This window comes from Eschrichtius robustus, chromosome 9, assembly GCF_028021215.1.
Source record: "Eschrichtius robustus isolate mEscRob2 chromosome 9, mEscRob2.pri, whole genome shotgun sequence".
Taxonomy (NCBI): domain Eukaryota; kingdom Metazoa; phylum Chordata; class Mammalia; order Artiodactyla; family Eschrichtiidae; genus Eschrichtius; species Eschrichtius robustus.
This window is the reverse complement of record NC_090832.1, coordinates 122,838,311-122,852,183: the sequence shown is the minus strand read 5'-3', so window position 1 is coordinate 122,852,183 and position 13,873 is coordinate 122,838,311. Positions and strand designations below refer to the sequence as shown.

Genomic DNA, 13,873 nt, shown 5'->3' with positions numbered 1-13,873 from the left:
AATGAGAAGCCCACGCACTGCAATGAAGAGTAGACCCCGCTCGCTGCAACTAGAGAAAGCCCACAAGCAGCAACGAGACCCAGTGTAGCCAAAAAAATTTAATTTAATTTAATTTAACAAAATAAATAAAATTAAAAAAAAAATAAAGTCAAGGTAGAAGGAAAGGTACGGAATATATTACGCAAATTTACTGAATTATTTACAATGATGCAGGCTCTGTAGAGGATACAAAAGCAATACAAACTTTAAGACACTTGTTGAGGAGGCAAAATTTAAACATATTAAAATATTTAAAAACAAGTATTAAAAAAAAGGAGGAAGGAACATAACAAAGTTGAACGAATGTGTGTAGACAATAAATAAAAGCTATGGAAAGTCAGAAAAGGGAAGCAGCCAGAGTGGTAGTGGTCTGGGAAGACGCCTGGATGAATCTTAGGAACATAAGCCATAACGAACACACGTGACCAATGTCATGTGTTAAATGTGCCAATAAGAACAAATGGTCATGGGCCATAGAACAATGAGGAAGGCTAAAAAAACTTCAGTGCCCAGAACTGCTGGTGTATGGAGAATACTATAACCCCATGCCTAAACACACCAGCTTGGCCCTTCCTACTATCTTATTGCTCAAGCAGAATCTCTGTGAGCCAATCTCTATCTCCCTAAATGGGCTGTTGAGAGGATTAAATGGAACAATACATGTAAAGCACTTAGAACAGTACGTGACACAGTGAGCGCTGCATAAATATTAGCTATTAATTGTCAGACTCTGGTCTGTGAATGTGTCCTTCATCTGGACCTTGGCATTATTCTGAATGGTATAAAGCTTTATTTGATAAAGTTCCAAATGTTGGAATTCAGAAATACCGTGATTTTAGGGCTGTGGTTTAAGCCTCGGTGATGCCCAGCGCCCACGATCGTCCCAGAACTGTCGGGTCAGATCATCCACAAAAGCACTACTCAGAGCAGAAAAAGGCTTCTGCCTGAATCTTCTCTGATACACAGGACCCGTCTTCATGTTACTGCCTGATCCATGCACCTTAACCCATAGCCATGCTGATATCAAATCCCTCCAACACCTGCTGCTTACCCTGACTACTGGCCCATCTAACCTCTGTGAACCCCAGTAGCCTGTGCGTCCCAAAAGCCAAGGTCTAGTTCCCTGGGTGGGTCACAACCATGACTGCTGTTGCCTTCTACCCTGCAGCCAAGAGACACTGGTCCCCCATCCTTTTCCTGGAGGCCCATCCCTGGAGCGCCCTGGCTCCACAGCAGGCTGTGACCTAGGACACCTGCAACCTTCCATCTTCCCGGCCTTCTGATTCTCTGTCCAGCTCTGGGCTCCCACCTGTCTCTGATCCCTTCCACACTGTTTAATACCCAGGCTACAGGTCTCGGCGATACCCAGTCAGATCTGCCCTGCTGCCCTCTGAGCCCAGAATAAAGCCTGGTTCTACTCTTATTTCTGGTGTAGAGAATAGGAATTTATTCAAGAAATCATTGTCATATCACCAGCACACCCCATGTCCATAATTACTTCATAATTTATTTGTCTTAAAGGCTAAGCCTGTATCATTTAATAGATACTTTCCTTAAATCCTTCTCCATTCTATAAAAACTCTGAGAAGTGTTGACTGGTGCCCAGCATCAGACGATAATCGTTTAGGGTAAACTATTTTCCCAACCACCATGACATTCCCACTCCTTCACCTCTTTCATACATTTCCTAAAGTAAGATTTTTATCTAAGAAAATCTAATGAGGATTTTCATAGCTAAGACTCTAGGGAGGATGAAACTGTCTAAACATCTAAACTGGTATTTATTTCAAGTCTGCTGACCATTTGTGACCATTTGAATTAATACTGAATGCCTCTAAGACATATCATCACACTGCTGCTTGGCAAGTTTCCAGTAAGGAGAAAGCAAAGACTTTAATAATAAAAATCATACAGAGTGAATCTGAAAAGTATTGCTCGATAACCACAAAGAACTTGTTCATCTTGTATGAAAATAATTTACAAGTAAGGGTACCTAAAGGTTATATTTCCATGTGAACACATAATCTTTCCCTCCTGAATACTTTTTTTTTCAAATAAAGTCAGAATTTTGGGGTTTTGGATTAACTGCTATTCTACTAGATGCTTTTAAAAGCTTTAAGTGACAATTTTTAGTAGAACAACATCTACTTTTGATTCTTTTTTAATGTGCAGTATGATTTATGGATGGGTCAGGAAGAAATCACAAGTTATTCAGAGGCAACATCATTTAAATATGTATTTTCCTTAGAATTACTTATTTTCCTGGGGGTTACACCAAAAACTATTGATAAAGTATGCCTAAAGTTCCCTCATGATAAGATAAGCACACCTGGAGCATGTCTAACCAAAGCTGTGCCACCGGTAAGACCTTAAAAAGGAAAAAAGAAAAAGGTCTATGAACACCACTACAAAATTATTAAACCCAGTTGCCAAATCACACAAATACCAGTGTCAATAACAGGCTGCAAAATTTCAAAGCCAGACTGACGACTCTTCTTTTCCAAGATAAAAAGTTATAACAAAATAAACATAAATATACACAGCGTGCAATTTCCCAAGCCAAGGATGCAAGCTAAAGGGTACCCATTGGTGAAATGGGGTTTTATGGTTGGAACTGAGCTGCTTACTCAAAACTGTCCTAAGCAGAACACTGTGAAAAAACGGGTCATCATCTGGCCAATAGGCACATGAAAAGATGCTCAACTTTGCTAATTATTAGAGAAATACAAATCAAAACTACAAGGAGATACCACCTCACACCGGTCAGAATGGCCATCATTAAAAAGTCTACAAATAATAAATGCTGGAGAGGGTGTGGAGAAAAGGGAACCCTCTTGCACTGCTGGTGGGAATGTAAATTGGTGCAGCCACTATGGAGAACAGTACGGCGGTTCCTTAAAAAACTAAAAATAGAACTACCACGTGATCCTACAATCCCACTCCTGAGCATACATCCAGAGAAAACTCTAATTCGAAAAGATACAGGCACCCTAATGTTCATAGCAGCACTATTCACAACAGCCAAGACATGGAAGCAACCTGAATGCCCATCAACAGAGGAATGGATAAAGAAGATGTGGTACATATATAAAATGGAATAGTACTCAGCCATAAGAAAGAATGAAATAATGCCATTTTCAGCAACATAGATCGACCTAGAGATTATCATACTAAGTGAAGTCAGTCAGAAAGAGAAAGACAAATATCACATGTTGTCAGTTATATGTGGAATCTAAAATATGCTACAAATGAACTTATTTACAAAACGGAAATAGACTCACAAAGAAAACAAACTTATGGTTAGCAAAGTGGAGGGGGTGGATAAATTAGGAGTAGACAGCAGATACAAACTACTATATATAAAACAGATAAACAACAAGGTCCTACTGTATAGCAGAGGGAACAATATTCAATATCCTGTAATAAACCATAATGGAAAAGAATAAATTTTTTTTTAAATTTTAAATAAAAAATTTTAAAAACCAGGTCATCATCATTGCTGCAAAGACAAAGTGGCACGTTGCTGGGATGTAAGGGACATCATAGAACATAAGGGGGCAGGGGTTCTTAACTGCCTTTGCTCAGAGCTATGTGCTCAGCCCTTACGACAGTATCTGACATGCAATAGGTGCTCAATAAATATTTGTTGAGTAAATAGCTGAACAAATAAACCTATGAGGCTGTTTCTTAAAAATTAAAAAACACACAAAGCAAATTGTTCATCAACCACTTAAAAACAAAGGAATGGGATAGGAAAAAAATCTACCAATGTCACAATTCAAAGACAAATTCCAGGCCAAGGGGAGTGGGGGAGAGGCAGTACTGCAGTACCAGTCCGATGAGCAGTACTCAGTTATTCTGAGTAACTATTCCATATGCAGCATGGGGTAGCACTGAAGAGAGGGAGAGGCCATCAGCAGAGCTAGAGCACCTGAGAGTTAATGGGTCACACGGGTGCCCCAGGAGCAGTGTCCAGAAATAATCCAGGTCAACAGCAGCCCATGCTGACAGTAAGTGTATCTACAGTTAGGCCCCGAACAAATACAAATAAACACACAGCTAAGACGTGGATTCGGGTCTACTTCAGAAAACGAAGCTTCCACCAACACATCCAGCGCTGGTCCTGCTCTGAGCTGCCTGGTCCCTGGTGTAGACCTGTGTATCACAGCCCCTCCTCAGGTGGTCCTCCTAGAAACCTCCGCGTTGAGCACAGTGCCTGACACATACATGACAAGCAGTACACGCCTGCTGAAGCATGATGAACGCGTGATTTCCATGGCATAATCTGGCATGGACCACACTGTAAAATGAGAGGATGCCTAAGAAGCTACCTGTTTTCCCCCAACAAAACCTCCTGCACCCCTCCGGATACCCTATTCTCCAGGAATCTTTTGCTAGGAGCCATGTATATACCTCTACCCCATTCTAACCCCTATTAAAGGGTGTCCGGACCTCTACCCCATAAAGTAAGTTTCCGGGAGAATCCAAGTAACAGGGACAGAACATTTTATATTGAAATGTAAATGAAGGGTCTCTACACGCAAATGCCTTTTTAAGGTGCCCGCGTTACTGCATAGCCACGAAAAGGAAGAAATTAACAGTTCGGGGTGAGGTGGGCTCATGCTAACATCTGCCAAGGCATGACGCCCATGGTATGACAACCTGCAGCGCTTCCCTTACCTTAGCTGGCCCTAATCTACTCAGTCTCTATATGATTTTTAAATCCATCTATATGTCGGTTACTCGCAAATGGGTCTCTCCAATCCAGGCCTCTCCTCTGCGCTCTTGGCTTTTATATCCAACAGCCATCAGTTCTCTACTTGGGTGTCTTGGGCTTTTCTAACTCAACCAGCCCAGAACTGAACTCTTGATGTCCACTCCCAAAACCAGTCATTCCCACTTTAAAAACCGCACAAGACGGCACCCAGGTGCCCAAGCCAGAAACCAAGGAAGCATCCTTGAATGTCTTCCTTTTATCCATTCTTCGTATCCAATCCCCTAAATCCTACTTCCAAATATATGACTTCCAAAGTAAAGCTTAAAATCCAGCACGACTGTGTCCTATTTCTAGAACTCACCAACATTTTCCTGTTCAGGAAACCACCTCCTAGTGGCCTGTCTTAGCTCTGGCTGCTGTAACAAAATGCCATAAAACCATAGTTTGGATGGTTTAAACAACAGAAATTGATTTCTCACCATTCTGGAGGTTGGGAAGTTCAAGATCAAGGTGAGTTCCCAGTGAGGACCCTCTTCCTGGTTTGCATCTTCTGGCTATATCCTCACATGGTGGACAGAGACAGATAATCTCTCTGCATCTCTTTTTATAAAAGCTCTAATCCTATTCATGAAGGCTCCGCCCTCATGACCTAATCACCTCCCAATGGCCCCACCTACAAATACCATCACACTGGGGATCTGGGCTTCCACGCATGAATTTAGGGTGTGTGTAAACCTTCAGGCCACAGTACCGCTTCCTCATTTCTACTCTTCACGCCTCCACATCATTCATCAGAGAGCTCTATAATGAGTCCTAAAAAACAAAGCAAGTCACATTATTCCTCTGCTCAAAATCCTTCAGAGGCCTCCGACTGCTCCTGGAATAAAGCCCCCCTCCTCACCACGCCCACCAGGTCCTGCTTGATCTCACCCCTGCCCACCGTGAGTCCCATTCTGCACCACTGTCCCCAAAGCTCAGGGCCACCAACACGGGCTCCCTGCCCCCTCAGGACCTTCACTGTTGATCCCTCTGCCCGGCACCCTCTTCACCCCTCCTTGGATGCTCCCTTCTGACCCCTCAGTGCTTCATTAAATGTTACCTCTTCTTAGGACCCCTGCCAGGTCTCTGTTTTTCTCTTCCCAGCACCTGAACATTTCCTTCGGGCCGTTTATTACAATGGGGGTTGATTTAAGTGTGCATTTGCTTGCTATTTTTCGTCCATCTCCTCCATGAGACTTCAGATGCCATGAGGACAAGCCCAGACTCATATCTTCAAGCACCTAGCACAGAGTTTGGCATCCGGGAGAAAATTTAAATGCATAGAATAAACGAATAAACAAACCCACACATATACACAGTGCCCGAAATCAGGGTGAGGGAGAGGCCCGGAAGTGAAGTTCGGGGAGCAACAGTGTAATGAAGGGAGCGAACACACTGCCATAAGGCAGGCCTGGCCTGGAATCTGATATGCCACTTACTCCCTATGTGACTTTGAGAAAGTTACTTAACCACCGACATCCAGCTTCCTCCGCTACAAAACAGGGATAATAATATTTAATGGGTAGAGCTACTGTGAGAATTCAGTGAGATGACTACTATCAAATGTCCCAATATTTAGGGAGCATCTACTCTGCACCGGTTACCTTCCCTCTTCCCTAATTAGGGAGACCTTTCTAGCACAATGGGTGCCAGGCACCAGTAATTGTATGGATTATCTTATTGAGTGCCCACAGCGACCCTCCGAGGCAGTACAAATGAGGGAAAAAAAGCTTATGAAGACTAATAAACATGGCCAATGTCACAATGCTAAGTTGTAAAGTGGGGCTCAAATTCTCTATCACAGCACTATTACTTGAGGATTAAATGAATCGATACATGCAAGGCACCCAGAATAGCATCTGGCACACGGTGAGCACTGATCAAAGTGTCTGCTGTCATCATTACCTTCATTCTGTGGGGTACCACAAGAGGTTTGGATGAGCAATGATAAAGTCAGTCAGAACAGGAAACACAGAGTAAGAGGAGAAAAGAGGAAGGACATTCATTGGGGGCAATTCTAAAAAAGATGAGGAAAAGAGACACGGAGAGAATTCTTTGGCCCCAAGGGTTTCTACCTTTGACATAGTTGTTTTGGTGACAGATCAGAACTCAGACCACCTTACCTCACTCATAGTGTTCTATTCCGTCAACACTGCCAATGCTAGAGACTGAATGTTTGTGTCCCCCCAAATGCAGATGTTGAAACTTAATTCCCAATGTGATGGTATTTGGAGGTGGGGCCTTTGGGAGGTGAGTATGTCATGAGGGTGGAGCCCTCATGAATAGGATTAGTGCACTTACAAAAGAGACCCCAGAAAGCTCTCTCACCCCTTCCACTACGTGAGGACACAGTGAGAAGATGGCTAAGAACCAAGAAGCAGACCCTCACCAGACACTGAATCATCAGCCAGTGCTTTGACCTTGGACTTCCAGAACTATAAGAAATAAATTTCTGTTGTTTATAAGCCACCCAGTCTATTGGCATTTTTGTTACAGCAGCCCAAACGGACTAAGACATCTCAACACATCCAAAATTTAAGTCACCCTCTCCCTCTCTGAAAACGTGCTTCTCCTCTGCCATCCCTCATTTCTATCAGTGCGACCACCACTTGACCATCCTTTCAGCCTCTCAGGTTGAAAATGTCAAGTCACCTTCGATACACCTTCCCCTGACTGAGCCCCCACATGCAAAACAGTGCCAGAGCCTCCCAAACATGCAACCATTTCCACTGACACTCTCCAAGGTCAAGCTTCTCATGTGGACAATTACAATATCTCTCTGACTCATCTCTCTGCCTCCTTACCTTCCCTTCACCAATCCATTCTATAAACTTGCCCAGTAATATAACACAAGGACATCTCAAGTCACTTTCTTGCCTAAAAACAGTCAATGGCCCTCCACCGCCCACAGAACCACATTTGAATCTGTACACAACGCACTGGCGCAGTGAAAGGCATGTTAGAGATATTCAATCTTTTCTCCTCCCCAACCTTTATTCTAGCTTTAGAGGCCTCCATTTACTTTTCCTAACTTGTTTCCCACCCCTTTTCGTTCTCCTCCAAATAAACTCGCTACTTCCTGTTCCTCATATAAACTCCATGCTTTCTAACCTCTCTTTGCTTACACTGTGCCCGACCCTAAAAATTTTAAGACTGGAAAGAAGGCCGTCATCCCATAATACAAAGATTCTTCATTATGCCGCTGATCTTTGAAAGCTGCCTACTGTCCCCTACACAGGACATCCCCCAACCACAGTGGGCTTCTCGACTCCTACAGCACGTCTCACCCCACCTCAGGGCCTTCACCCTTGCTTGTCCTTGTTTCTTCCTGGAGAACAAACTTCCACTCTGGTCCTTGCAGAGGTGATTCCTTTATCAACCCTCACCGTGCAGCTTAAATGTCACCTTCTCAGAGTCGACCATGACCACCACTCTATTTAAGGAGTCCCTCTCATGTGTCAAAATAACCAAAATAAAAGAATAAAAGTTACCTGTAGCACACATGAAAGGCAGAGAGACAGTGATATAGAAAGACAGAGAGAGAATAAGTATCTTCATGAGTTATCTTTAATACACAAAACGTTAGTACAACAGTAGTGTGGGAGACTTTGGCGTTAGACACATCTGGGTTCAAATTCTTGTCATGCTGCTTATCAGACTCAGGCAGGCCACCAACATCTCTCTACGCCTCAATTTTCTCATCTGTAAAATGAGCATAATATTCTCCAGCTCACAAGGTTACTGTGAGAATTACAGACTGATGTCTACCACAACACCTGGAACAGAGCAGCTGCTCAAGAATGGCAGACAGTATTAGCACTGAGAGAAGAAATAACCCTTTGTACAATTTTTAAAATACACAAAACCAAGGACCATTCAATTCACAAAACAGCAAATAAATCTAGCAAACAAATATATGGGAAAACATTCCTCAATAGAAATGAAACAAATGCATATTAAAACAAAGTGCAGTTAGCACAAAATACCCGAGAGAGAGAGAGAGAGAGAGAGTGTGTGTGTGTGTGTGTGTGTGTGTGCGCGTGTGCCGCAGTCACACTCGCACGCGTGAGCACATACGATTCTGACACCAATTCCAAAGTGCGTGTGTTTTTTTAACACATCACCAAGCAAGTCTGCAACACCAGCTGGGTGTCCTATAATTCATCTCAACTCCTACAGATTCAGGGCTCAGTCCTACAAGACCGCCCCTCCCCCAATTCAGATGCCAACACCAAGTGAGGTTGTCACTTGTGCTTCTGACTGACCAGCTTAAGATGGGAGGTTCCCACAGTTCCTCGTTGGGTTTGATTAATTTGCTAGAGCAGTGCACAGAACCCAGAAACATTTTACTTACTAGATCGCTGGTTTATTATAACTATAATAAACTATATATCTCAGGAGCAGCCAGATGGAACAGCTGCATAGAGCAAGGTGTGTGGGAAAAGGTGAGGCGCTTCCCTGCTCCCTGAGAATGCCACTCTCTAGGAAGCTCTCTGTTTGGGGGGGCAGGGTTAATTTTTAATTTTTATTGTTTTTGGCCACACCGCGCGGCTTGCAGGACCTTAGTTCCCCAACCAGGGATCAAACCGGGGCCCTTGGCAGTGAAAGCAAGAGTCCTAACCATTGGACCGCCAGGGATTTCCCTCTCCGAAGCTATCTGAACCCTGCCCTTCGAAGTTTTAGGGAGACTTCACTAGGCATGATTGATTACATCATTGGCCATTGGCAATCCACTGACCTGGAGGTCCCCCTACCCTCCCCAGAGGTCAGCAGGGTGGGACTGAAAGTTCCAAACCTCGAAGCACATGGGTCACCAGCCCCCATCCTTAGGTGACATAGGGGCTTACCAAAAGTCAAGAGTAACATAACTAAAGACACATTTATTGCTCTCATTATGGGAATTTTCAGGAGTTCTGTGCCAGGAACAGAACAAAGACCAAATATGTATTTCTTACTACAAATCACAGTATCACAGTACACCTGTGATTTTTAGCACGACACCCAGTACTCACACTCTCACACCGCAAATAGAAGTACAAACTGGTAATCTGAACTATGCATTAAAAATCCATTAAAGTGTTCATATCTTCGAATCAGAAATCTCATCCCTGGGACTTTATCCTAAAGAAATAATCTCAGATACAGTAAAAGATACCTGAAATGTTTCTATCTGCATTATTTACAACACAGCAAAACTGTAACAACAAAAGCATAAAGGTAATTATTAAAAGTTTCCATTTACTTACTGAGTGCTTCTTAGTAGTCAGAGACTGTGTTAAGTACATTATGCACATTATCCTTATTTAGTCCTCATAACAACCTTCCAAATTAGATATTATTAACTTCTTATAAAGAAATTGAGGCTCATAGAGGGTAAGTGATGAGTTTAAAGTTATAGTTAACAGTGTGAAGATGGAACCTAGCCCAATCTGATTTTAGAGCGAAGATTTTAACCACTGAATTATACAGTGTTTCTGCTCGACGGAACACGTCTTTTTCTTTTTTTTTTTTTTTTTTTGGCCATGCCGAATGGCTTGTGGGATCTTAGTCTCCCAACCAGGGATCGAACCTGGGCGCTCGGCAGTGAAAACACGGAGTCCTAACCACTGGACCGCCCAGGGAATTCCCAGAACATGTCTTCTTCCAAAGAAGGTTATGGGAAAATGCTTCTGATTAAATAATGCAAATTGTATCTGTATTAAAACTACAATTAGGGGAAACTTTTATTCCACTCATTTTATTAGTGGAATATGTTAATTCCACTAAACTGAAAGGAAATACTTAAAGGATACACCCAAAAATATTAGCAATATTTACAGTGGTGGGTGGTGAGATTACTTTCTTTTTTTGCTTTTTTCTATTATCCAAAATATCTGTGATATGCTTTTATTACTGTTATAATAAGAACAAACATTTTATTATCATTTTACTCAAGTTTTAGTAATTTCTTAATTATGGAAGGAAGTTAAGAAGACCTATGCTCTATTTCTCAAGTATCGGGCTAAAGTTTCTTTGCTTTGAAGACAGAATTCGAGGTCCATCTTGTTGATGAGAAAAAGTTGCTATTCGCCTTTTATGGTGTCTACTAACAATTTCACAAAACCGGAACACCTCTTAGTAAATAGTTTCCACATGTAGTTTAGCACATTGTTTAGAATGGAAGCTCTGGAATCTGAACAATTAGATTCCAAAGCTGATACTACCACTAACTTATCTGTGTAATCCAGGACAAACCATCTCAAGACCTCATTTAACTTAACTGAAAAATGGGAATAACAACATTACCTACCTCTTAAGGTTGTCCTAAGCATCAAATGAGAGGATGAATGTAAACTTCTCAGCCCATGCCTGCCTGTGGTAAGTGCTCAATAAATGTTCATTTTTATTACTCACAAGCAAATACTGGCACACTTCCCAAAATATCAGCTCTAGCATGTGAGAAGTTATTAGCCAAGGAAAAGGTAACTGTTTTCTCATTGTTTCCAATGTTCTGATGATAGACACTGGATCTTTTGGTGCTTACAGAAAACTCCCAGAAAAAAACGTAAATGTCATGCAACTGTCATATCGTGAAGCGTGAGAGGTGCTACGTGTCTTGCCCGCCGTTGGAAGCACTCAAAGGCTTCCTCTGCCCGTCACCTACATCGTCACCTACATCGCTTACCCCTCCTTGGCTAAGTGGCAGCCTAGCCCAGCACAAGCTTAGTACTAGGCTCAGATAGGAAGCTGGATGCTTCTCATCTCTAGGAAGAAGCTGTTCTGTGACCTTGGGGAAATCAATTCAGTTACTGTAGTCCCTCCGTCTTCTCTTACCTACTAAAGCAAAAAAAGGGGGGGGGGCGCTTTTTTTTTTTTTTTTAACATACCGATGCCCGTAGTTTGTGGCCCAGCAATGGGCAAGCTGGGACAACTCTGGGGGGCGGGGGGCACTTGGGACAGCAAGGATAGAGAGCGGAGAAAGGGAGGCTTTCCCTGGCACCACCCCTCCACCCCCAGGCCCTTGCACACCTGGTGTGCCCTGTCACCCATCTCGAGGGTGCCGAGGGGCTGCCTCTCGAGGGTTGAGCAGTCACAAAAATGGAGCAAGGAGGAAATCACAGTCAGACCCTAAGGCACAACAAGGCTCCGGAGGGCAGGGCAGGGATTATGCCGGGATGCAAGGAGGTCAGCCCGCCGGACCCCGCCCAGAACAGGCAGGGCGGCACCCGGTATGACCTCCCGCGGGCCTGGGAGTCTGGGTTGCGCGGGAGCGGACAGGGCAGCCCCTAGCTCACCGTACTCCAGTGGCTCCGGGTCAGGCTGGAAAGTGAAGTGAGCCACCTGCCGCCTCTGGGCCGCATCCCCGTCGGCCGACGCGGGCTGCAGGAAGCCTCGCGGCAGCCCCGCGCCACGCAGCCGACGCCAGTGTCCCTCGGCCCCGGCCGTGCGGAGCCGCAGTAGCCTGCCCGCCGTCGCCGCCGTCGCCGCCATCCCCACTCGCCGCCGGGGTTTGCAGGCTGCGCCGCGGCCCGCTGCCGGCAGGGAGGGCGGAGCGCCGAGGCGGCTTCCACACTGGGTGGACCGAAGGGGCGGTCCCGTGAAGCGAACCAATCGGAGCTCGGAATTCGGGGGTGGGGAAGGCGACGAGAAGAGCCAGCAGTGTTTGCCCGTTGTGCGCATGCGGGAAAGGGACAGGTGAGCTCCAATGAGATTGTTCCTGGAGGCGGAGTCCTCCCAGTGTCCGCTGCCAGGACCCGGGAGCAGAACGCGGTTCTGCAAAGTTCCACGCTCTACGTGGGTTTGTTCTTTTCCAACGTCATCTGCGTTGTGAGGTTCCGATGGCTTTTCCATTTTAAGATTTATATTTTCTTTTGAAATGTAACCCTTTTTTATCCTCTCCTATTCTTTACCTTTATTATCCTGTAAGTAAGGGATGGAAAGGGTTACCGATCGGCTTTGGTTACCGGTTTTGAGTTTCAGAACACTGCGGGAATCGCTGCTCTAAACCTCCGCTCTTTAGTCAAACCCTCCCTGAGTGTTTAATAAGTTGGTATAGATTTTTATTGATTTTGTTTTTCTGGATTTAAATGAGAGTGAAAGAGGTAAACTTAGATTTCATCCTGCAAATCCACTTATTACGAATTCGGATGCATTTTTGCCCAGGTACAGTGAAAATACCTGATTAGCTTAGAAACCTGGAGAATTTGAGAATGCATTAATTTACGTTTAAAATAATCAACTTTGTAAATTTTCCTTTTAAAAATTCAGATGTTTAAAAGGATACCTACTCTGCCCATGAATTTACAAATTATAGCAAAATATGATAGAAACAAGAGTGAAAGTGTTTCCATCAGATGAAGGTGGGAAAAGACAGGCCCAAAACAATCTGAAGAAGGAAGAGGGGGAAAGAATGTCCCCCTTCTGCTATTCCTGGCCTCCCAATCCATCCTTCGTTTTGCAAGGAGGCAAAGGAGAAGGGAGAAGAAATGGGGTGAAAGGAGAGGCAAAGAGATGCACCAGCTGCCTGTTTTCTGATTGGGATTAAGAGACAGGAATTTAAAACTGCCCAAAGGAGAATCAGAATTCTGTCTCCATTATTTCCTACTCCCATGTAAGCCCCAAAATTTAACATTTCGGGGATTTTTAATCTTGTCTTTTGTTATGTTCACCTCTTCTGTTTCATGGTGTGTGTGTGCGTGTGTACACGTGCACGTGCATGCGTGCTGTGTTATGTCTTTTATTTTTATGTGAGTGAAGGGTTTTTTAATTTTATTTTAATGAAGGAGGGGGTAACAAAATTAAATTACATTTACATAGTCAAATTTTAATTTTATAAAAGAGGGTAAAGGGCTTCCCTGGTGGCGCAGTGGTTAAGAATCCGCCTGCCAACGCAGGGCACACGGGTTCAAGCCCTGGTCCAGGAAGATCCCACATTCCACGGAGCAACTAAGCCCGTGTGCCACAACTACTGAGCCTGTGCTCTAGAGCCCACAAGCCACAACTACTGAACCCACGTGCCACAGCTACTGAAGCCTGTGCACCTAGAGCCTGTGCTCTGCAACAAGAGAAGCCACCACAATGAGAAGCCTGTGCACCTCA

General features: G+C 44.0%; 1 protein-coding gene across 2 annotated transcripts in view; it reads right to left on the bottom strand.

Moving 5' to 3' along the window:
- BCKDHB (branched chain keto acid dehydrogenase E1 subunit beta) overlaps positions 1-12,298 on the bottom strand; it is a 232,594-nt gene extending 220,296 nt beyond the window's left edge. For both annotated transcript variants that reach the window (XM_068551663.1, XM_068551664.1), the window contains exon 1: positions 12,070-12,298. In XM_068551663.1, coding sequence (XP_068407764.1) covers positions 12,070-12,265 — 196 coding nt within the window. In that variant the 5' untranslated portion in view covers positions 12,266-12,298. The remainder of the gene's footprint in view (positions 1-12,069) is intronic.
- Positions 12,299-13,873: the final 1,575 nt, after the last annotated feature.